The sequence below is a fragment of the Eretmochelys imbricata genome, chromosome 3 (assembly GCF_965152235.1).
Source record: "Eretmochelys imbricata isolate rEreImb1 chromosome 3, rEreImb1.hap1, whole genome shotgun sequence".
In the NCBI taxonomy this organism is placed as follows: Eukaryota; Metazoa; Chordata; order Testudines; family Cheloniidae; genus Eretmochelys; species Eretmochelys imbricata.
In genome coordinates, this window is record NC_135574.1 from 121,613,372 (window position 1) to 121,639,504 (window position 26,133).

Sequence of the window (26,133 nt, forward strand, 5' to 3'; positions counted from 1 at the left end):
AAAATCAAGCGAATCCCATTTTAAAACAAGGCCAAAACAATCCCTAAGAACCCCAACACTGTGTGACTAGATCCCCCTGAAGTGCAGTCTGGGACTGTGGTGGGCCCTCTGGGCACCCCTGACTCTCTCCCCTTCTTTCCCGGAGCCAATCAAAAAAAAAAAGAAGCAACAGGCTACAAGCCAAACAAGCAACAAGCCAAAAACTAGCCAACAAGCAACTCACAAGCCAATTAAGCCAAAACTAAGGCCAATTTCTGTATTTTTTTCCCCACGGGTATGGCATGTCTGGTCAGCACTCAAAAATCATGGTTTTAAAAAATAGTATATATTGGGGCTCCTCTGATCTGCATTCTGTGTTGGAGCGATGACCTTAACAGGTCCCAATGCTCACTGGTATGGGCAGTGAGTTTCAGCTGGCCTGGACAGTTGAATATACCCCAACTCACTAAGGTCATAGCCTGTATTTAAAAGTGTCATGTAAAATATCAATAAAAAGCTAATAGCATACTGATAATTCATATTACTACATGGTGTATGTGTGGAGGACAAATTCAACATTATTTCCAATACATTCGTAATTTTTAGCAAAGCGTTTCTGCTAGGAATAAGTGATATTTGTTTCCATTGCCAGGGCCATTTATCTGCAAAGGCTGTGTTTGTTAGGTTTGCTATAATGGCTAAACCAGAAAATGAACCAAACTGAAATGGAACACACCCCTGCATTTACATTCTACACACTACTGCAAAAATCTTTGTACAAAATATGCTTTGTGAGGTATCATTTGAAAACTAAACTTGATGGTAAATATCACGGAGAAATGTATGAAGCAACATTATATGTAAAATTATGAATTCCCCCTATATGATATAGTTAGCACATGTTCAAACTCACATTGCCCTGAGTAGGCAAAAATTGTTAAACAGGTCTATCCTAAACAAAGGAGTGTGTGTTTACCTCAATTTACATACAAGTAGTAAAAAGGGTCCTTGAGTCAGAAAGGGGGGAAATGACAGGACACAAGGCAAATCTACATTTCAGCATACACAGGGGAGAAGAAAGAGCCTGGAGCCACCTTCACCACCAAACTCCATGTCACCTTCTTCACTGTTTGAATAAACTTTGTTTGAAGGGGTAAGTCCCAGAAATATCTACTTCAAAGGGTGACTGGACTGTAAAAGTGAAGGCAAAACCACCCCAAGGCATCTCTCCATAGAATCATAGAAGTGTAGGACTGGAAGGGACCTTGAGAAGTCATCTAGTCCAGTCCCCTGCACTCAGGGCAGGACTAAGTAATAACTAGACCATTTCTGACAGGTGTTTGTCTAACCTGTTCTTAAAACCTCCATCCCTCTCTCTTTCACCTAAGACTATAAAGGAACCAGCCTTTTGATGATGGGGGAGATCCTGACCTGAGAATTTGGTCATCACTGGTGCTGGGAACACACGGTAAAGATTTTACCTTGATCCAAGTCTAGCTGGTTAAGTTTTAGCCACTAGAAAAATGTTGATATTTATTTCTCTTTTAACTATTTCTGACTTTAATGCCTTATACTTGTACTGTCTTAAAACCTCACTCTGTAGTTAAATAAATCTGGGTTTTTTAAAATTAAAACTAATCCAATGTTGAGTTTAAACTTAACTGTTCGGTAACTCCAGTTAAAATAGCGAACTGGGCAGGGGCAACAGACCTTTAGTATCTGGAGAGGGCTGGACAATGGAGAACACATGTTTGGGGCCAAATCCAGGACTGAGAGTGCGCTGGGGCCACCATGCAAGTCGTAAACCAGGCAGGTGGAAGCCAGAGTGTGACTGGAGTGTTGCTGACAGGCTCTGAAGTCAGAGCTGCTGGACCAGGGCTGTAGCTACACACAGACACTCAGGGTGTGATCTGCAAGCTGGAAGCCGATTTGTAAGCGGCGCAGGTTGGGAGCTACAACAGCAAAGCATTGTGAGGCACCCAAAGTTGCAGTGCAGACAGTGATGACCCCTCACTGGTCTGGATTGCATCCCAGAATGCAACAAATGGCATCTCTGATTAGAGAATGCATAACTGAAACTTGACAAGAAGGTGATAATGCAGTAGAACCTCCTTGTCTAAGGAAACAGGATTGTGTCCACTGGTTTCCATTAACTACCCTGAAAATTCCCTCATTTATTCAAACCCATTAATCCAAACAACATAGAGGACATTTATCAATATTGTGTGGATTTATGCCTGGATCCTGCAAGGCAAACATTACTCTGGACTTGATTCATGCTTTACTTTAAGCACTTGCATAGTAGAGTGATCTTAGGAGAAACTAGGGCTTGATCCTGCACCATTCAAGTCAAACTGGAGTTTTTCCACTGACTACATGGAAGCAGGATCAACCCCTTACTCAAGTACTTAAAGTAAATCCTCTGCTTTGGTGCTTTGCTGGATCATGGCTGGAGCACTCAACACTTTGCAGGACTGAGTCCTTAACATTTAAACAGTAATTCTGGCATGCCCCGGGTACACTGCAACAGGCCAAAGAAATACATTGCCTCAAGGGCAATAAAACACAACAACATACAGTAGTATGTCCAGCAACACAGGACAGGCAACAGGGAATATACTCAGCAGCTAACAGATGCCCACCTTGGGGTGCCTCACCTCATTTTTAAAGGTATCCCACTCATACATAGGTTGGCTGATAAGTACATATCTTGCAGCGCATCATTGCCCCTTTAAATATATCATTTGTTAAGTTTTCAAAAATAAATAAATAATCTGAAAATATAAATATCCCTAACGTGGCTCTGTTACTTATTATCCAACTTAAAAATATATACTTTAAAAAAAATGGTGGTAAAAAAATTAGGGAGAATTATGGTTTTTCCTCCACTGTTTCTTGAAGAAGCAATCAAGAGTTCCTTTCTCTCAAAACTCTCTGCCTCCAGCTCTGGGGAGAATATGGATTTTGAGTAAGAGCCTGATTCTGCTCTCACATACACTCGCGAGAGTCCGGAATAATTGCAACGAAATCAGTGGAGTTTCACTGGAGTACAAGAGGCGTGGGAGCAGGCTCAGACCTTAATCTTTTTAAGGATTCCCCTCAGACAGAGGAAGAATTGGCTGCACAGAGCTGCATATTCTTTCTTCCTATACTTAATGGAATATTAGGCTTTATAAATAACTGGATGTAGCCCAGCGTATATTACATAGAAGAAATTATACTGCATACCCAGCCTATTTGTGAACCTAGTACAGGATATTTTTAAACTATTTACTGGCATTGCCTGAACATTAGCCGGTAAGAAAGAGATCAATAAGATATTTGATAAGTAATATAAAGGCTGTGACAGGGAGACAGACGTAGGGGAGGAACTGGAAAGCAATAATCACAACCTTGTTCAGTTCAAGTGTTCTACTGTCAATTGACTAGATATTATCTTGGGGACAGAAATTCTAGGGAAGAAGCCACCACATGGTAGAGAGTAGTAAAAAGTGGCATATTAGTGACCCATGAAAGGACCACGTGTGTTTACTTTATACCTTCCACAAGGTCATAAGGCAGAAGGTGACTTAATATACTTACTGTGGAAATATACCATTTATGTCCCCCTCAAACCAGGCCTCAGTACCATGACTTTGGAGCCAGTGAGGAGGGGAGGAGCCCAAAGACAAAGCTGACAGAACTATGTCTACAAGACTTGAAAGTAATTTATACTGTATGTCCGTATTAATAAACTGCTTAAGGGAGTTATGGATGAAGCCAAGAATGGGGCTAGAACTTAACCAGTTCAGGAAAAATGTCCTTTACACAAACAGTTTGAATACAGAAACACAATAAGTGGTATAGCAGGTGGCTTACTATTCCATCGATACTTTGTACATGAAACAGGTCTTGGCAGACCCCATAGCCATCTCTGGGTCTGAAAAGTCCTATATTATTATACATCAAAAGATGTCACTCATACATTTCCTGGCTAATCAGACTAGACCCATATTCCTTGCACATACTGACTCCCATTGACTGAAATGGGAGTTTGGGGTGCGTAACTAATAGACCCGCAAAACATTGCCTCCTATGTTTATAGACTAGGAAAACCCAGAAGCTGAGCAGTTCTGCCACTCTAAAGATGCCACACTCCATTAGCAGAAAAACACTGACATACCTATTTTTATCATTAACATGTCCTAAATTAATATTCGTTTTTTAAAGTGTGTGTCTCCTATACATCCTGTAGCAGAGACAGGTGCTCAGCCCATTCTAAAATTATTTTTGTGACTCTGTTAAAAAAAATATTCCCAAATTCACAAGTGGGAATATTGAATCTTTTATCTGCAGTGTACCCAGAGAGAATCAGTTATGAGGTTTTCTTGCATACAGCACTTTTAAATGCCTTCTCCATGATTTAGAGGCAGTTACCATTTTGTATTTCTCTGTTCTCTCATTGAAACTTTACTTATGTTCTTTTAATTTAAAATAAAGGTGATCCTGACTGACTGACAGTATAAGGCTGCTTTTTGTGTATGGAAAAAGAACACCTGCCCTACTAAAAAGCCCTGCTGCAGTATGCATGATAATATTAATGTAAATTATTTATCTTAATCTAGTGGTTCCAAATAATAAACCAACCTTTTCTTGATAGAGTTTGTGAAGCCACTTAGAACATTCCTGTTCATCTTCTGGGACTTCCTCTAATGGAATCCGTCTGCAAACAGTAAAGAAGAGATAGTAAAGAAAAAGTACACTCATATTGTTTAATGTGGATCTTAAAACTGCTATCTAATTAAACTACTACTCATTTACTTTACTAATTATTTTTTTCCTTTTAGTTCTGCCTTTTGAGGTACAAATTTTGGACATAGTGATGTGTAGTTTTAAGTGTAAGAGCCATAAACAGTCTTTAGAAATATCTGGAGCTAGAAATATACTGTAAAACTTGCAGCTCAATAAAGACTTCTTCCAGTTAATAGGATGATGGTTTGCATTTCTATATTTCTACATAAAAGTTTCAAATAGGTTAACTTCCTACCTCACAGATTAAGTCATCCCAAGATTTTGTTTAACAACTGAGCACTCAGAGGTAAAACTTGTTTCCCTTTGCAATTAGGGTCAATCATATTTAGTGCTTTTGGAACAGCTATTCCCAGTGCTTAAAATGTCTTTATAAAAAACATTTGCTTTATTTCAATTGTAATTTACCAGTAAGAAAAGGAGATACCTATGAAAAACTACAACCACCTCTGGGAATGAAAATTACATTGGCCTTGGACAAGGACTTGACAATGTTCACTTCTAGAACAGTACCCAGAGCACCTGCTAGCCTAAGGCACCAGTGAAAATTTTAAAATCGAATTGCCCATAAATCACCACCACCACCACCAGAAATGCATGTTCTGTGTCTTTGAAAAGCTGCAATTTTTTGGGCTTTGTAATGGTACGAAGCAGCCATTCAAAAGTCCCAGCAATTCACAAGATACCAGATATTAGAAAAAACGTTATGATTAACATAATTCCCGTCCCCTCAAAAGTCCAATTCTCCCATCTTGAGAACTGCTACAAATAGAAACTAATACTTGTTTCACAATTTGGCAAGCTGGAGTGCAGGCTTTCAGTGGAAAACATTCTTTTTCTCTAGAAATCCATGAGACAGCAGCTGTTAAAGTGATACAATAATTTAAGTAGAAACAGGTATCAGAAACAAGATCAGAATCTTAAAAATGCAAATTGTCTCATGATCAGCAAGACCTTGAAATACTTTGCTGAGCAAATATGATGCTTCCAGGATCAAACTTATCAGCGTTGATCTTGAAGCAGTGACGGGAAAGGAGAAGTTTAGTGCCCAATCCTGCGCTTGCTTCAGGATCTATGCAGGAAGTTCAAAGAGGCAGAGGAACGGTGGACTAGTGAGGGCCATGTACAGCTAATCTGTGTTTCCAGAGCCACCCTCAGGATGATACAGGGCTCACAGCCTGGAGGAAAAGGAGAAGGGACGCATGCAGGGAGGCACACATCCTACTTTAGAAGGACTGTTGAACACCTGTGGTTAGAACAAGCTGCTCACTTGTGAGCAGTATATGAGCTGGCCACCTGATCACATCCTTCAGGCATCACACAGGGATTCTAGGGCGTGCTAATGGGTTTGGTAGCAACCTCTCCCCTCAAATTCTCTCGAGAGCTTGTAGCTATCTCGATATTTTCCACTGGCACTGTGTGGATACTCAGGGGTGTGTATATACAGTGGCTTCCTATTAGATCTAGTTGAAAAATTCTGAATTTTGAGGGGAAAAAATTGTGCTACAAGTGCCATTAAACACCTGAAAAGCATAGCAGGGTACCTATCAGCTGATGTTCTGTGCTCATGAAAGTAACCCCCAAACCACAAACAAAGGAGCATTAGCCAATTGAATTAACACAACGTTTCAATTCACAGGGATTCCAGCTACAGATGGCAGCTCCATATTGTGGCCAAGAACTCAGATTCTGCTGCTTGGAAGCTGCATCTGAATCAGCACATCTCCCTTTTGTGGGCAGTGCTGTAGGTTTCCCGGTATAGCAGGGATTAGAGCATTATACTTCCACTCCTGGTGGACTCTCTAGCTTCAGTGACCTGTCACCTAGATTCTGCTGGTGGAACCGAGACTGTGAATAAGGTCCTACATATAATCACACCTCCGCCAAGTTATGGCAAATTATGGGACCTTGCTGGTTGGTAGAGAAATCCGGGACATGGAGTCCAGGTATGTCTTATTGTAACTTGTTTTATTTACACGATATGTACTAGTACCTACACAGAAGTGGTCTCACAAAACACAGGCCGACCCCTCTTTCAGGATCTCACCCAAAACAACAATGACATGTCCACTGGTAGCAACTAACTAGATACAATTCTTGGGGCAGAGAGACTAAGGCAATGGACAAACTCTTCCATGGCTTACAACAGCTCTCCCAAAATGAAAGTGCATCACAAGATAAACAATCCAGCATTTGATCAAAGACTAAACAATGCTTTTGTGCTAAGGAAAAACAAACTTGTAAAACTATATGGAACTGCACTCTGAAGACTCCTATCATATAGTGACACAATTTGAAAACTTACAGCTATAAATGTTCACCTGAGCTCCTTTGAAGAAAGTTTTACATGAATTTATAATCAATTACCTGCAAGAAAAAACATTTCCCTGCTTGTTAGTAAAGTGCACACCACTGTATATGGAAAAACATGAGCATGGATAACTTGCCTTACATATAAATCTGCATGGTATTTCTTCCCATTTAAAACTCCCAGCAAAGTTGGATTCTCATTATTTCTAAAATTGAGCGTAGAATCATACACAGCTGAAACTACAAGGAAAAAAAAAGCAGTTTTACTGTTTGTAAAATCAATTTTCAAAGTTAATAGGGTGGTCTTGGTTATATTTAAGGTGCTTTGAAATGACATTTCATGAACAATTTCAATTTTCCATATTCATTCTCTCTCAGATAGTGGGTATATTTAAACATATAGCCTCCAGCAGCAGCTGACATAATTAAAGTTGTAAGCAATGTCAAGATGACAGGGACAAATTCAAATACACATTAGTAGAAGCAGGGCATCTAAGCATGTTTTTCAAGACCAGTACCAACACAATTTACTTTTAAAAGGGTTATCTTTGTCTCCTATAATGAACAGGTGGGTGGGTGAGAGAGGGGAAAGAGAAGAAACTAGAGGTGATTAATACAAGAACGAGAGGACACCCAAGGAAATTGAATGGTAACAAATTTAAAACTGATAAAAGAAAATACATTTTTGCATTAAGTGAATAGTTGTTGAAGTCACTGCTAGAAGATAGTGAGGTCAAAAGCCTAATAGCATTTAAAAAATAAATTAGTCATTTAAGTGACTGACATCCACAGTTGATCTAGAAAACACAGAAGTTTAGTTGGGATACAAACCCTCTTGCGTTACAATACAAGAGGTTAGGAACAAACTTTCCTCACAGTTTTTCCATCCATTATGGGGCTCTTGCAGCCTTTTCTGAAGCATTAGCTACAAGCCACTGTCAGAGACAGAATACCAATTTAGACTCACTATAGGCTGATCTAATCTGGCAATTCCTATGTAGACACATGACTAAGATGAGAATCATTGGGATATGCATTTCACGGAACTAAACTGCAGCCAAACTCTCAACAACTAGGGAATAAAACTTTCTGTAATTCAACAGATGGCCTGAATATTTCCCAGCAACAATAAAAAAAAAAGGCAAAGGATATTGCTAGTTCATTAAAATAAAATGCTATGGAGCTTAGAGACAGAGAGAGGGAGAGAAAGGGCACAGGAATAGTTTACAGAGATGGAGGAGTTTTATTTTATTTTGAAGAGTAAGAGACTTCAGAAGTCCAGACGCTAAATACAGTAGAACCTCACAGTTACAAACAAGACCGGTCAACCACACACCTAATCTGAAACTGGAAACATACAAGTAGGCAACAGCAGAGACCACCACCCCCACCCCCAAAAAAAAAAAAAGAAAAAGGCAAATAAAATATAGTATGGTGTTAAACTACTAAAAAAATTGAAAGTTTAAAAAAAGATTAGAAAGGGTAAGGAAACTTTCTGTGCTGGTTTCATTTAAATTAAGATAGTTAAAAGCAGCATTTTCCTTCTGCATAGTGAGGTTTCAAAGCTGAATTAAATCACTGTTCAGCTGTAAACTTTTGAAAGAACAACTATAATGTTTCATTTAGAGTTACAAACATTTCAGGGTTACAAACAACCTCCATTCCTGAGCTGTTCATAACTCTGAGGTACTACTGTAGATTCATACATGAGTTAGCCTTTGACACACTTTATTTCTCTTCCGGGTCATAGAATTGGCGAACGGCAGTTGGTTCTCCTGACCTGATCTACTCCCATTTGAAAGGGGAGGGGATAGGTCAAAAAGCACTAGGGAACCATTAGTGTACAGCAACGGGGTTCACAGGGACACAATGTGTAGCAGGCTAGTGTGGGGTGGATTTACACCCCAGTTTGCCACAAATTAAGTGTCTGTGTGGACGAGCCCTAAATCTGTTAATTCTCTCTCCTGGAAACATGTTACAAATTTTGACTTTGCACTGTATAGAATTTTTCCTCTAACTGTGGGATCAGACATCCTGTATGAACAGATATTGAGCTGGAAACCCTAACGCCTGCTCAGCAAGCCCAAACAACATGGCCCAATTCTCCTCCCAGGTATCCCTGCCCCTGGATACATCCAGAGTGATTCCACTTAAGTCAATAGACGTAAAACCAGTTGAGAAAAGAACTGGGTTCATCGTGTGTAGGAAGTTTGGTTTGATCTTTTAGAGTTTAGTATAGAACTGCAGGGCACAGTTCTGCAATAACCAGCCACCATATGCAGACTATTTATATTCCACTCTGAAATCCAGCCCAGCCCTGGTTTTAAATGTCCATGTTTGCAAGGTGTTTTCAGCTGCTACTTATTATTGGAAATAAAAACCAAACAAAAACACGAAACCCCCACTGAAACACAGTCCTAGTTGCATGTTTGCACACTAAAGATAGGAAGGATCCATCTTTTCAAGGTCTCATATTTTAAAAGCCTCTTAGGGTAAAAAGTGCTTATTAATCCCTGTATTACATCTTAAAGGATAAAAACAGTGGTAATGAGACAGTTTAATGCGACTTGTGCAATAAGGAGTCTGTTAGGTTAATCATTACTTAGCAGCACAGAAACCATAAAAACAGGATTTACCCAACATTCATTCTGTTGTCTTACCCTATATACATAACAGTTAGCGCTTGTCTTCAGAGGAAGAAAATAGATTCCTTTTCCGTCTGACTAACCTAAAGTATGATAATCAGTCCTGAAGGGAATACTTTTTAAGGATATAAGCTCATTTGTTGCTTGCACGACACTGGCAAATAAAAGACATAATTAATATTGTACTCTGGATTAACACTGTTATTGGGAAGTGAAGTAACTGTTCAAATTAATTCTGTTTGTTCAAAGCTTTTCCACTTGGTAAGCACAGACAATGCACAATGTGTAAATTTATAAAACACAACAAATAGAGGTGTCAGAAAAAGACTGAACAAGACCAGAAGTTGCCAGAAAGTTTCTATAAATAAGGTGGCATTAATACAAGTTGTGTTTTCTTATTCAAGAATTGGTCATGTTTGTGCAGAATATGGGAAACAGGTATTACTTTTTCTTTTTTTTAAAAAAAATCCATAACTAGAGTTCAGCAGGAAGTGGTTTTCCCTTCCCATGTGAATTTTGGAGGTTTCAAACAATTTTCCCATGCCGAATTGGGACCAAAAAAAATCAAAGTAGTAACAATTTTCAAAAACTGAAATTATTGAAATGAAAACATTGAAATTGACCCAATCCAAAACCTTTTTTCATATAGTAAAAGTGTTTCTTTTGATTCTGTCCTATTTTATTTCATCATTTCTTTTACTATAAATTTACCTACATTTCAAAACAAAGCATTTTCAAACTGAAAAACAGAATTTTGTTTCGAAAATGTTGAAACAGGACACTGAATTTCCCATTTTAAATTTTGGAAAAAAAGAAAAGAAAAAGGTTTAGAAATTGCCATTGAAACTGTCACAGGGTCCCTTTAAGAAGGAGCTGGGTCAGTGCATCTGTGACTGGACAGCTGACCTCAATTAGGTTTAAAAAAAGGACACCTGGGCTTAACGACAAGGGGGGCGGAGGGGGGGAGAAGAGAAGAGAGATGAGAGAGAGACAGACCAGTGTGTCTGAACCACTGAGCTGCAAGAAGCAGAAAGTTCTCTGGGAGGGGCTACCAGAGTCCCCTGGGAGAGGAGGCAGTGGGAACCCTCTGGGGGAAAAGGGCCTCCAAGAGGAAATTCTTGGGGATGGTCCTCAGTGAGCTGAGAATGGAAGACTCCTGCAGGATGCCCTGAAGCAGGACAGAGAGGTAAAGGGGAAAATCCCCTGGGAGCTGTAGCCCAAATGGGCCAAGGAACTGTGTGGGTATTTTGCTTATGTTGGAGAAATAAAACTGCCTGGAAAGACTGTGCGTGCGACAGTGAGTTCTTTGTGAGCTGGGGAGAAGGCCAGCCAATTACACCAACCTTTTCCCACGAAAAGGTTCAGTTTCAATGAACTGTTATTTTCTGACAAAAATGTTTCATCAAAAAAATTCCTGACCAGCTTGGAACCATACACTTAACAGAGGTTTCTTCTGTCCAAAACGCTGTTTGCTTTGCAACGCTTAACAATGTGAGTGAATCAGGCCAAGGACTGTTTTAAAATTGGAGACAGGCCCTTTCCAAAATCCCAGATCCCTGAGCTCCTGAGCTTTGGGGAAGTCTAAATCTTGATCAGCACTGTATGGCTCAGGCCCTTGTCTACTTTCCTTGAGGAGACAGTGTTCTCATTGTGTTCCTTAGTCCTTCATTGCACATGTTGGTCAATTCCTACATAGGACACATACCCCCTCTCGCCTTCATGTAACTGAAAAGGACTACATTGTGCTGCCCAATTTGCAAAAGACAAGGTTATCACTGTCATAAAAGCTAAACAGTCATGTTATCTGCCTCTCTTGTGAAAAGCTCTACAAAATCTGAGAGATACCTAGCACATTACTCACTGCAGAATATTTTGTTACAGATAACTGTTCAAGATATGCTTGGTGAAAATCTGATCCTGTTGAAGTCAGTAGGAATTTTGAGATTGACTTCAATGGGGTCAGGACCTTTTGAACTGAATTAGGTTGTCTTACCTATGAGTTAGTGGTCTAACTGCACACATATCCACCATTCCAAAAGGATTGCTAGGTCTGGGCTAGCTATCAATATACAAATAAGTAGCTCTATCCATTTTTGGTTTTCACAACAGTTTTATTTGCTACAAGCTGCCATGCACCTAAATCCCCAGAAAATAACTTCCAAAGTTGTGTAATCATTGTACCAAGACCAACTAAAGAAGAGACAGCAAAGAGACAACTGTGATGAATCGCAAAAAGAAAAGGAGTACTTGTGGCACCTTAGAGACTAACCAATTTATTTGAGCATGAGCATTCTGTCTGTACTACTTCCGAATTGTAGACGGTTTTATTAAGTTTTCTCATAAACATACTGTGTCCTGGAAAGCCTATATGTATATGGATGCAATCAAGGCTTGTCTACACTTCAAAACACTGCTGCAGCTGGGCTGCTGTAGCACTTCAGTGTAGACATTACCTACGCTGACAGGAAGGGTTATGCTTATGCTCAAATAAATTTGTTAGTCTCTAAGTCTCTCAAGTACTCCTTTTCTTTTTACAGTACTGTACTGTATTTGCCTGGATTTTTTGGGTTTTGGGTTTTTTTTTGGTCTCTCCTGCTGCCTGGTTGCGTACTTGCAGTTCCAAATGAGGTGTGTGGTTGACTGGTCGGTTGATAACTCTGGTGTTCGTAACGCTGAGGTTCTACTGTATAAAGATTATGGGTGATGTAAACAAGCTTTTTGGTGAACCCCTGAAATGTAAAGAAAACCGTTTTGGGGAGTTCAGAAGAAAGGGGATCTGACCTAAACTGAGGTATCAAACCAAATTAGGGGTTTTGTAAGAAAATGGGGGAACTAGTCGGGTAGTTCCCATGGAAGATGAGGCCCACAAATTAATGGGTTTAGAAGAATTCTACTAACTCCGCTCCTCTGACCTAAAATCGTGGTTAACGGACAAGGACAAGAGACATAACTGTAGCCAGGAAGTGGGCAATATGCGGATAGCTGGCCCAGGTTTGATAAAAAAAATTCAAGGGACAGTGGCACAAAGCTGAATGGAGAAGGAGAATGGGCTAAACACAGACCTGTGAAGGGAGGCAAACCCTAATTGGACCCAACAAAGGAACATAGGGATCTGAAATGCTTTTACTGTAACAAAAAAGGTCGTAAGATGTTACACTGTCCAGTGCTGGAGAGACCAGGGGCTAGTGATAGCCTACAGTGGGTCCAGGGGGCAGTGACTCTACCAATGGAAAACCCAGATCCAGCCCTGACAGTCAGTAAACCTGATTATTTCAGACGCAAAAGGAGAATCAAAAGTTTCCCATTGGAGTTGGATGGGGAAAAGGCCCAGCGGTTGAGTACAATGGAGCCCAAATAACTGGCACACCCAGAGGTGGTGGACCGCTCAAGAATCATCCCTGATATTGTCATGACCATTCAGGGAATAATGCCAAACCAGGGGCCTAAGGATGTCAGGATACACTCCCAGCTACTGACAGAGGTCTTGCTGACGAATGACTTAGAATCCTGGCTCAAGGCCACTTGTGTGGTTACTCGGAGTGTAAAACAGAAAGCAGCAGCCCTTGGCTCTGACCCTGGGCTGCAAGCTAACAGGCAGAGAGGCAGCTCTGAGCTGCTGCCTGGCAACCTAAATACATGCCCTGGGACTGAGCTGAATCCAGCTGATGAACTAGGGTGACCAGACCGCAAGTGTGAAAAATTGGGACAGTGGGTGGGGGGTAATAGGAGCCTATATAAGACAAAGCACTAAATATCGGGACTGTCCCTATAAAATCGGGACATCTGGTCACGCTATGATGAACCCGAGGGAAAGTGGGTTCCAGTGACCAGGCTGAGTCAAGTTGCCCAGCTCCTGCTAGGGAATTCCAACAGTAACAATTGACTTACCCCTCTCCAGAAAACCTAGGGTTGCAGCTGACTCTCCTGGCAGCCCTCTGACAGGAGGTCACCTGGAAAGGTTTCTCTGGGATCAGCTGCTACTCTACAGGGAGTGTATGCTCCCTGGGAATGTTGAGCCATGGGGAATACTGAGACAATTCGTGGTACTGATTTAGGCTACTCAGCCTAGCCCATGATATACCTTTCTCAGTGCACTTGGGAATACAGAACACTAAAAAGCACTTACTCCAGAATATCTACTGGCCTTGGGTTTCTGAGGCAGTGCAAAAACACTGCAAGTCCTGTGACCCATGCCAGAGAGTAAGGAAGGGCCAGGACAAGGGTAAGGCTGTCCTAATTCTCATTCCCATCAAAGAGGAACCGTTTCAGACGGTTGTGGAGGACCTTGGGGCGCCCCTTAGCATAGTTACCCAGATGGAGAAAAAATATATTCTGATAGTAGTAGTTTACACTACCCGCTATCCAGAAGCGGTAGCTCTGTCCTCTATAAAGGCAGACAAAATGACTGATGCCCTGCTAGAAGTATGTAGCCAGGTAGGGTTTCCTCATGAGGTTTTGACGGATCGGGGGCAAACTTTACATCTGTCCTACATGAAGGGACGAGAGAGAGATGTGGGATTCAACACTTCTGGTCACCTTCCTACCACCCAGATTAACAGGCTATTCGAGAGATTTAAAGAAACCCTTCAAATGTTGAAAATGTTTGTGGACCCACACCGCAGTGACTAGGTTAAATGTTTACCTTAGCTGCTGTTTCCCTATTGGGAGGTTCCCCAGAAATCCACAGGATCCTCCCCTTTTGAACTGCTCTCTGTATGGGAGGAGAGTACAAAGCCCCCTGGCCCTAATGAGAGAAGAGTGGGAAAGTACAACCTCTCCCGACGAGGAGTCCATAATGAAGCATGTGTTGGCCTTTCGGGAAATACTCACTGAGTCCCTGCATTTCACCCAGGAGAATCTAGCTTAAACTCGGGACAAACAAAGTTTGATATGATCACACTGCATATGCTTGGACATATGATACAGCTGAGAAAATTATGGTGCTCATTTCAGTGCACAAGAATAAATTCCATGCTGCCTGGGAAGGACTGTTTTAAATCAAACATTTCAATGAAGTAAACCATGTGGCTGAGCTATCTAAATCGCTCCCATCGACACTGAGTGTATGTGTGAACATGACAAGATATTACGGCAGAGAGAATCTGGCCCTGGGAGGGGAAAGAGGAGGTTCTCCTCATAGATTTGGTAGCAGAAACAGGGGACAGCCCCTCCCTGGACTCCTTATCTCTCTCTGATCACTTAACCCCCACGTAGCAAGCAGAACTCAGAGCAAAGCTGCAGGCTTACCACTAGGAATTTTCCAATAAGCCTATACACGTCTTGCCTGCTGTCCAATTAAAAGTTCATCCTTCAAGATTACTGGGAAAACAGCCCAGAGCCTGGAGAGAGAAACTGCCGATATGCTGGAGTCAGGGATGATCCAATGGCCAATAGTCCATGGGCATCCCCAAATGTACTGGTACCTAAGAAGCCTGGGTCAGAGTCTGTGGAGATTACAGAAAGCTCAGTATCATCATAACATCTGATACATACCCCATGCCTAGAACAGAGGAGATCCTGTCCAAGTTGGGAGGAGCCCCAATTCCTGACCACAACTGACCTCAGTAAAAGTTACTGGCAGGGGCCACTGGCCTCAGATGCTAGGCTTAAATCAGCATTTACCACCCTAATCGGGCTCTGAGTTCTTGGTCCCACCTTTTGACCTCAAGGGGGCTCTAGCTACCTTCTAGCAACTGGTAGATGAGTTACTACATGGGATGGGGGCGTTTGACCTGGCACACATAGATATTTGCATCTTCAGCCAGACATGGGAAGAGAATGCGACCATGTAAGGAGCATGCTTCACAGCATTCAAACAGCAGGCCTGACTGTGAAGATGGAGAAATGGAAGGTTGGAATGGCAGAAGTGGGGTCTCAGTCACAGAGTGGGGAGGAGCTGCATAAAACCAGAACCTACAAAAGTGGAAGCCATTAAGAATTGTCCCACTCCCAATACAAGGAAGAAAAGATACAATTGTGTATTGAGATGTCAGGATATTACAGGAGATTCGTCCCTCACTTCAGAACCCTGACTGCCCCATCACTGATCTATGTAAAAAGGGTGAACCAGGATCTGAACACTGTCAACAGGCCTTCTGCGAACTGAAGAAAGCCCTGAGTACAGACTCGGTTCTGGTAAGCCCAATCTTTGACACATCATTTATGGGTTTTAGAGACACCTTTGACATAGGTCTGTGCCCATGCAAAGGGATGAAAAGGGGGGAGACACCTCATTATGCATCTGAGCAAGAAACTGCTTCCCTGAGAGAAGGCCCTCAACAAATTGCAGCCCTATCTTTTCAGAGGTTTCACTGTGTATACTGATCACTCACTTGGTTGCATCAAATGAAAAGATGAATGCCTAGTTGCTAAAATGGAGCCTGGTGTCCCAAGATTATGATATGGAAATGCTTCAGGTTAAAGGGAATGCAAATTTGGTCACTAATGCTCTGTCCAGGAAATAAGTTAGTGGGTCCCTGTGGTGTCCTGGACAGCCACCCTTGTTAATGTCCACTTGTCTAAGGGGGAGATGAGACAGATGTGAGACTTGGAAGTGTAAGTAGTTCAAACAACTAGATTTAAATGTGCCAGACAGGCATGGACTTTGGGGACAATAAGCATTAAGTGGGTTTCCTGTCCAACCTTCTGAAGCTATGCCCTTAGGACAGGGCCATTGAACGGTGATTACCAGTTCCAGAGTAAGCAAAAACAAGTTAGCAGAGCCGCCTCTGTGAATTTTGCTGTACAGTCCTAATCCATTAGTCTTTGTGAGCTGGTAGAAATATAGATCAATGGGGATTCTAGTTTAATTTTACAGACACACATTCTAGAGGAAAAAGAACAAGGCAGGATGCAGCAGGAGACTGAAATGATCATTTAGAATTTGCTCTGTGACACTTTCCTTACCTACATTTCTCAAACATTGCACGGTGACAGCAAATCCCTTTGTCCGGGGCAGCAGATGATACTTGAGCTTAGGCAGGCCTTTGGCTTCAGCAACCTGCATGCTGATTTGGTGCTTCTGCTCTGTGAATCTCGTGCCCTCACAGTGTATCAAGAACTGAAAGCAAGACAGGGCTGTAGTTACAAAACCAGCTCACACATTGATCACAAAACAAGCAGTCACTAGTTTGGGTTTCTTTAAACCTTCCTTCTTCTTAGCTGTATTTTGGGAATGAAGTGGGTGAAAGGAAACAAATCTTGAAATACCTTACTTTCCTCCTGATAGCTCTTTTGTCTGGTATTACAGCTCAGACTACTGTGATCTGTGGAATTTTGAGCAGGAAATGCAAGTGTTTCTTTCAATAAAACCACTCCCTTTCTTATATCATCACAGCAGACAAAAAAAAAAAGTTCTCCAGTGATAATACAGAGGCTGGTTACCATGAGGAGCACCAAGGCAGTGCACTAGGACTTCTGTTCTGACTGAGTAGTATACATATCATCATCATCTCAAAGGGGATGTACTAGAGACAGGCCCAAACCAGAACTTCAGATTCCAACTCCCCTCAACTATGGGAAAGTTCAAATCTAGATCTCGATCCATATTTCATGGTTGGCCTCTCAGGCCCATTCCCAATAAATATTTACAGAAGGGACCCATCTGTGACAGTCTATACTATTATGTTCACCACTTTTACAAGACTACGATAAATTATGTACAAAGTATGCCTTGTGAGGTATCATTTGAAACATCAGCCTGCTGAACATTATTGTCCTAGTAAAGTATGTGTAGCAACACTATATGAGAGGTTATAAGAGTCTACTGTATGATTGTTACTGAAGTGTGTTATAATTCTGCGTAACACCCATGAACCAGTTTTTCGGAGACAAAAACTCACTGGCCCAGCCAGGTGTTAAAGAGTTATCACCGGCTTAAGCAGCCATTCTTCACTAATGGGAAGGTGCAAATAAGAAATTTACATTTAGTCACAGAGATGGTCCAACCCTCACATCCGCAAAAGACTACTTGTTGCCTGCACCCCAGTCGGGGGTAATTCTCAAAGAGGGGAGGGTGGTATGAGAGAGAGAGACAGAGAGGCCTTCATTTCACCTCTCCTCCATGGCATCACTGACTCTCAAATCACTGAACTAAGCGGGAAGGGTCCCAGGCTGAAAGGAGACTCAGCTTGTGAAATTTACAACAGCGTATGGCGAGACAAAACCTTTGCTTTTAAATTCACTTAGCTTAAGATATTAGCCTGCATTTTCCTCTTATTTTCTTTTGTAACCAATCCTGACTTTTATGCCTCATCATTTGTAATCACTTAAAATCTATTTCTGTAGTTAATAAACTTATCTTATTGTTTTGATCTTAACCAGTGTGTTTGGATTAAAGTGTGAGGGTACCTCCATTTGGGATAACACTGCTATTGCATGTATCATTAACTGCTGAAATGGACTTTCTATGAGCTTGCATTGCTCAGTAGTGTGCTAGACAGTACAAGACACATTTATGGGGGAACAAGGCTGGGACTAAGGATGTGCAGGTGTTGCCTTATATGTAATTCATGAAGGACTGGTCAGAGGGCTCCTGTATTTAGCTGGGGGTGAATTTGCATGCTGAAGGCTGGGAGAGCAGGCCAGGAGTGGATGTTCTGACAGCATAACAGTTTAAAAGGCAGCTCAGACTAGAGAATTAAGAGGACACAGCTGCTCAACAGTCCAGATTGTACCGTGGGTAATGTCACACCATCATCACTAATTTTCCACCAAGATGTCATTTTCTTCCACCTTTTAAAGTTCAATAGCACGGACAGTTACAAAGATACATGGGCTGTAAGATGCTGAGGAGGAAATAGCTTTTTGGGGAATAATCCCATTCACATTCCATCAATATAAACCATATAGCCTGAGGGTTTGATACCTGAACATAGTCATGACACAGTGCTCCCAATGAGATAACAAAGATCAGTTATTTTAATTTCCATAGAGAAGAGGAGCTGTACTAACCTGCATCATGGCCCTGTAGAGCCCCCCGGCTACAGCACAAGTAATTACATTTAAATGCATGTTTCCTAGTGGTGAGATGGGTGTGAACAAATCCTGGCTCTTAAATAGCCTTGGTGCTAGAGAGGAAGTATATGCCCATCCATCGGTTAGAGCGCCAGCCTTGGGAGAGCTGGGTTCAAGTCCGTGCTCTGCTACAGACTGCCTGTATGACTGTCATTTAGTTTCTCTCCATCTCATATCCCCTTTTTACAGATGGGGAAAACAGCATTTCCCTACTTTACATGGGTGTTTCAAGGATACGTACATTAAAGATTGTGAGATCTACAGATACTGCAGTAATGAGGGCCATATAAAATATCTAGAATGGATAGGAAGGGTTCTGGCAAGTCTTTAGGGGAGCCCGTCCTTCTATTGTGTCCTAAGAATCTGACTACACTCTTCATAAGAGTATTGTATGCAAGACACAGAAGGTAATATTTCCACTTAACACAGCACTGGTGAGGCCTCAGCTTGAGTACTGCGTCTAGTTTCAGGCACCCACACTTAAAGAAAGATGTGAACCAACTGGCAGGAGTCCAGAGGAGAGCAACAAAAATGATAAAAGGTTTAGAAAACATGACCCAGAAGGAAAGGTTGAAAGACTTGGCTTGTTTAGCCTAGAGATGAGAAGGCTGAAGGGGGACATGGTACCAGTCTTCAAATACATAAAAGATTGTTATAAAAAGAGGATGGTGATCAATTGTTCTCTATATCCACTGAGGGCAGGACAAAAACCAAGCAGCTTAGTTTACAGCAAGAGATATACAGGCTGGATATTTGGAAAAACTTTCTAACTAAAAGGGTAATTTAGCACTGGAAGGTTACCTAACCTAGGGTGATTGTGGAATACATATCACTGGAGGCTTTTAAGAACAGCCTGGACAAACACCTGTCAGGGATGGTCTAGGTTTACTGCATGCTGTCTCAGTCAAAGGGATGGACTAGATGACCTCTTGAGCCATAGGCACTGACTCCATGGGTGCTCCAGGACTGGAGCACTCACGGAAAAAAAAATAGCGGGTGCTCAGCACCTACTGGAAGCCCTGCAGATGAGCTCCTCCCCATCCCTCCCAGCGCCTCCTGCCCGCCGTGATCAGCTGTTCAGCAGCATGCAGGAGGTGCTGGGGGCGGGAAGAGGCAGGGCGGGGGTTTGGGGGAAGGGGTGGAGTGGGGGTTGAGCACCCCCATGGAACTATGGAACTTGAGGTGCCTTCCAGCTCTACATTACTATGATTTCTATGATTCCCAGCTGCAGATGCAATTACGTTTCATCTATGAATGTGGTGAGGACAGAAAACTATAGACCCATAAATGCAGTGTCACTAAACAGTGTCCCATCCTATATAAAATATACCATTTCTGGTGAAATTATTCAGATATGAGAGCCTAAAATGTAATTTCCCCATCAGCACACGCATGAGAACAAATTGATTGCTGGAAGATTAGTGGAAAGTAAACACAAAGGGGCTGAGCATTGCCAAAGTGAGCTTATTTTTAAATGAAAGGAAATATTTTGTGGCATTTGACTAACTCTACTAGTAACACAGAGCAAGGATTTGTCCCACAGAAATTAGAGATGGATCATCTGCTCTAACCCCCAATGCACCATGCTCGTGCAGTATACACATCTTGTTAAATATGCAGATGAAGCATTCAGAAGGTGATGAGAAAATCCTTTCAGCAGGTCTAACCGGTTTCCTTTCTGTATCCAAGGTGCTATTCCTATCTCCTCATTGTTCTCTGACTTTTTCTGGGAAGTTCATGAAACACTAAACCAAATTCACAGCATTGGCCCAGTGAAGGCCTGTTGCAATTATGTTCTCTGTCCCCCGAGAAACAACAGTGCCCTAAACTCCACTCCCCTGTCACCACTTACCCAAAAATTTTCAGGGTAATCCCGGATATTGAGCAAGCTCTGCATGACAATTTTCCGATCTTCCTCCCATTTACGCTTGCAGAAGACTATCTCTAGGAAATACCACATCCAACCAATGATAGGCACATAAGAAAGTTCCTTTTTTGCAAGCACTTTGGAACTCTGCAAGGAAGAGCATAAGAAAAGCATTACATTGTTTCTTTTAAAAAAAAATAACATCTGTTTATTGAATTTTATGGGTACATGACACACAAAGGGCCAAATGCCAATACACTGACTCACGCTGAATAGTATCTTACTGTGCAGCTTGTATCATTGGTTTTAACACTCAAAGGTTCTTCACAACATCAGGTAGGGAGCAGAATTTGGCCCCAACTATGTGCATAAAAGGAGGTTATATACAATTTTAAAAACCCACATCAGCTAAATTGTTTTGGAAAGCGAGGAACTCATGCAAGGGGTTAGGCTGCCAGTCACAAAGAATTAAATTCTTGATTTATCCAGAGAACCAGTACAGCATGGGCAGTGGCAGCACAAGCTCCTTTAAGAGATCCTGCCAATATGCTTCCATGCTGGGCTAACAGGATTAGATGTTATGAGGGAAAGAGAACTTCTTTTTGCAGGTCTTTGTTATTGAATCTGAACAATCTGTTGTTGAATTTTTTGACTGTCTGCATCACAATCAGCAGTCTACCCATACAACTTACAGAGTTCATGGGGAAAAATTTAGTTACGTATAGGCTTTTCTATAGCACTCATCACCGTATTCCCTCAGCACCACTCATACATCAATGAATTTCTCTTCACAATACCCGCGTAGAGAAAGGAAGCATTGGCTCCATTCTATAGATGGGATACAAAGAGATTCAAGTGACTTGTCCAAGGTCATGCAGGTGGTCTATGCTAAAGTCAGTAATACTACTCTCAAGTCCCAGTCCAGGGCCCTAAATGCAATACTTTCCTTCCTCTCACAAAACAACCTTTCCACAATATGTTTTATTGTTCCTTTCCTCCCTTCCTAACCAGCTCAACTCTAAACGGTCTTGCAGTTTGTTTGGTTATTTAATGGTCAGAATGAAGAATAAAGCTGTGTGAAATGTTGCTCCAGCACTGACTGAAATAAGTTCCATTTTCTACAGGGTAGATGCAGCAATAAGGGGGTCCATTGTGCATTTGTTCTATCATCATAAAGCGCTGTAGCCAAGTGCTTGGACATCAGATTTGACTAGTGACAATGGGTGAACTCGACATTCAAGTAATGACTATCAGAGATACATTTGCTTTTTTCATTACTATGGCTATAGAGACAACTTAGTTCTCGTCTTCTAGCCTCATCCTTCTTTTCTGCTCTCCCCACCTTAGAAAATTTCTGTAAGTAATTAAGCTACATACAATACTCATGAGTCTAGAAGGCAAATATACGTCACTTAGCTTTATTAGTAACAGCCACACAGAAGCCAAGGAGAGCAAACGTGGGGAAGTCAACTTCCAAAAACTGGAAATAGGAATTAAATTTTTCCAGTCATCCAGACTGCAGCACACAGACCCCCACTCTCCCTCCCTCCCTCTCAGTTCTATTAGTTAATTAGTAGTGATGGGCCCAAAGCAGAACCCTGAACCCTCTACCCTCACAGCTTGGGGTGGGGGGGTTTACCATCAGGATCTGAACTTCATGGCTGAGGCCCAGCTCTGTTGATCAGTGATCTGATGAACACCCGGTTAAGAATCAATTTGTTCATGAATCTGGCCATTTTTGTCTCATTCATATTTGTACAAATCTGATTCCAAAAATCAGTCCAGATATTTGATACTTACAATAGGCCCTACCACGCTGCAGCAACTATGCTGAGCATGGCCCAGCTCTCCAGGGGCCCTTCCTGCCCCTAGCATTGGTCCTTCCCGTATAATTGATAGCTCCCTTGTCTCTGTCTCAGTCTCAGGATACCCCTGCATCCATTCCCACCTGCTAGGATACCTTTCTACCACCAATACTCATCACCTACTACCTAGGTATATGTTATTTGGATTGCCAGGAACCAGGTACAATGATAAATCCACTTTACAATATTTCATAATCATTAACCAACAAACCCTTCCGCCCCAAAGAAAAAAACCCATTGTAAACATTTGACATACTTAACATATTTAACTTTAAAGGGACGCTCTTCTTTTTTTTTTTAAGTTCAGTTTTCAGGTAGAGTACCCTTTAAATGTGGTGATTTCTTAACTAATTTGTTAGAAAAAATAAGGGTTTTTCTGCTAACTTTCAGAACAGTCTCTTAAAATGGGCCTGAGCATGCAACAGTAACAAACATGCTGAGCTTCACTTCCCTTCTCCTCCCCGCCTGCCCCCCAACCCCCCACTCTTGCCGCATCCTTTTTAGTTTCTGCTTTGCTATTACTAGTAAACACCCTCTGGCAGAGCCTGGGAAGGATATACATCAACAAACCAGCGAAACTCACTAAGTGGTCTCAAATGCACCAAGTACCAGAAAACAAACAGAAAAAATTAGACAAATATTTTTCTTCGTCTTTCATTATAGTATATTTAGTGGTTACTTCTAACAGTAACTATTTTCAGATGGAAGCGTGACTTTCAAGTTGCTTGCGTCTCTTTAACATAACATTACAGTTCTTACAAAAAACAAACCGTCTAAAAGAAAAAATAATGCACAGTTAAGGTCATATGTCAACTGCACAACCTGAACTCTGTTCCTTTAACAATACTTGCCCCTCTTGTTTCCAATCAAGTGCTCACCAGGAAAGGCTGCGAGGGTTACTTTGTGTTTTTGGAGCATTCTGGGATCCTCAGATAGCAGATGCTATAGAAGTGCGAAGGACCACAGCATTAAATGGGAAAGAAACCTCATGGGTGCATAGAGTGCAGTGTAAGGAAATGGGATGTATTGTATTATGCATTAATTAGAAGCAGTCACAAACTATACACTGCCTCACACTAAACAGTTACAGAGCTATATATCCACATTTAGAGCATGCCTGTTGGGTATTGTCAAGGTGTCTGCAGAAAGCCAACTGTACTGCATGAATATATTAAAGATTCCCCCTTCCCCCTGCAAAAACTCAAAGTGGACCTTGCACTGTGCCAAAAGATCAACAAATCCAGGCTGTTTCACACCAGCAAAGGAAGAAAATTTCAGCTAAGATCCCTCCCTGACAGTACCCTGACCCCAGATATTTAAATCTAGGAACCATTAACTCAGGTGCCTCAGCTATTCTCAGCTGCTACAACCATAAGGTGGGGAAGAACGATGTGGTATTCCAAATAGCCACACAGCTTTACAGAACAAAACCAAGCACCTTGAATTGCAGCTGGAAGCAAAAAGAAAGCCAGACCAGAATTAGGTAGGCCAGGGGTGGCCAACCTGTGGCTCTGGAGCCACATGCAGTTCTTCAGACGTTAATATGCGGCTCCTTGTATAGGCACCAACTCCAGGGCTGGAGCTACAGGTGCCAACTTTCCAATGTGCTGGGGGGTGCTCACTGCTCAACCCCTGGCTTTGCCACAGGCCCTGCCCCCACTCCACCTCTTCCTGCCTCCTCCCTTGAGCCTGCAGTGCCCTCGCTCCTCCCCCCTCAGCCCCTGGAGCCTCCTGCATGCCACAAAACAGCCGATCGGGAGGTGCGGGAGGCACCGGTGAGTGAGAGACGCAGGGAGCAGGTGAGGTGGGGAAGCTGATGATGTATTACTGTGGCTCTTCGGCAATGTACATTGGTAAATTCTGGCTCCTTCTCAGGCTCAGGTTGACCACCCTTGAGGTAGGCAAACATGTTGCCCAAAAGAGGGAACAATCTTTGTCTTGTAATACACCGGTAATAGTCAATATGTACTGTACCGAAAAGCAGAAAAGATAAGATTGACCTGCAACAGGGCCACTGCAGCACAGCTTCAACGACAATTGAATACAAGGGTAACGGTGAAATTCTGCGTTATGCAAAAGGTCAAAGTCGATGATCTCATGATCCCTTCTGGCGGTAATCTGAGTCTACATAGGTTATGCCTCCAAAGCACAATAAAGGTTCTAACCATTTCTTGTCACCATCTACTGTTTAATTATGCTGTCTTAGCATATGCAAAAACTCTGACAGTTACATGCGGTGGTAAATTCTCTATTCTCCCCCATTTTTGATTAAATAGAAAATGACATGCTGGAATGATGGTTTAAAAGTATTTAAGTGAATATCTATGCTAGAGATAAGGAACGTATGCAGAGGCAATTTGGACACTTGAATTCTGCCCAGTATGCGAATACTCAAGGCAATATTGGATTTGTTTCTTGTTTTCTTCTGCCAACGGCTTCCCCCAAAACTTCGTTTTCGCACTGAAGTGGATAATCTCTCTTAGATGCATATGAAGAGAAACTAAAGCATCTTATGCTATTTTGTGCCAGAAGTCTGCATTAAGTGTAGAAGGAACTCTCTAATTACAGAGAACTAACTACAGGAAGGAAGCTTTTCAATGAGATACATTAGCAAGACTGTTCTCTTGTGGGAGGAATAAATTAGACTTGTAATAGACAAATTATCCCCTCCTTTCTCCCAGTATATAGAACTAGAACCTGCTCTGTGCATATATAACATGCAGAAGAATGGAGGAAAGCATGCCTCCACAGAATTTATTTTATCCCATTATCGCTCCTTTTAATGAACTGTTTCTTTGTAACATACTAATCCTCTTCTGTAGCCTTTAAATTTCACCTTCCCTGCAAGAGAAATTCCATTGACCACCACTGGGTGACTGCACATAAGATATTGCCTTCCTGCAGAAAAGGAGGGATTTTAAGGCTCCAGAACTATATGACAATCGCATATGTGATTACCAGGATGCCTGCAGGGATTAAAGCTGGATGATAACAGAAAGGATATATTTCTTCATATACTCAATCCAGCTCGGAAATGAATTAGCTTTGGTTGTGTATGCACTTGTGTGTTTAGTTACAAACACCTGTGTGATCAAGTTCCACTTGTATGAATGGCTGCAGAAAGCAAATTTCAATTTTACATATACATATGAGTAACCACAACAACTGAATTTTAGATTTGTGCAAGCGTTTGCATACTTATCCACTTAAAGAAAACCCCTCGTTACTTATCTGTGTAGTCCCAGCTAGCTAACCAACACAGCTTAAACCGTGAACACCACATACTGACAGAAAACTAAACCACTTAAAGAGCCAACAACAATTTGTTTCATAACTTCAAACTGCTAGTAGCAAATAGGCTAAATCTGACTGATAAATTATTTGCTGTGAAATGTTTTGATGATCTGATTGTTGGATTTGGGAGTGCTCTGTTTTTGAAATATATTTCCCCAAATCTAAAACAATCTGAGGGTACTAGAATGGACCTGAGGGGGCATTTCCTTAGCTCCCACAGCAGTCCTCATAGAACCTTAAGTATGTTTAATTTATAAGGCTTTACTTTCCTGAATTCAGTAATTCTTCAAAGTTAATGCTGCAATCATATTTTCTCTCTCTCTCTCTCTCACACACACACACACACACACACACACACACACACACACAC

General features: G+C 41.7%; 1 protein-coding gene across 2 annotated transcripts in view; it reads right to left on the reverse strand.

The window, feature by feature from the left end:
• AGPAT4 (1-acylglycerol-3-phosphate O-acyltransferase 4) overlaps window positions 1-26,133 on the reverse strand; it is a 122,375-nt gene that overhangs the window by 24,888 nt on the left and 71,354 nt on the right. For both annotated transcript variants that reach the window (XM_077813303.1, XM_077813304.1), the window contains 4 exons: window positions 20,590-20,751; window positions 16,629-16,782; window positions 7,215-7,317; window positions 4,606-4,681 (listed from right to left, as the gene is read on the reverse strand). In XM_077813303.1, the coding sequence (XP_077669429.1) occupies window positions 4,606-4,681; window positions 7,215-7,317; window positions 16,629-16,782; window positions 20,590-20,751 (495 nt within the window). The remainder of the gene's footprint in view (window positions 1-4,605; window positions 4,682-7,214; window positions 7,318-16,628; window positions 16,783-20,589; window positions 20,752-26,133) is intronic.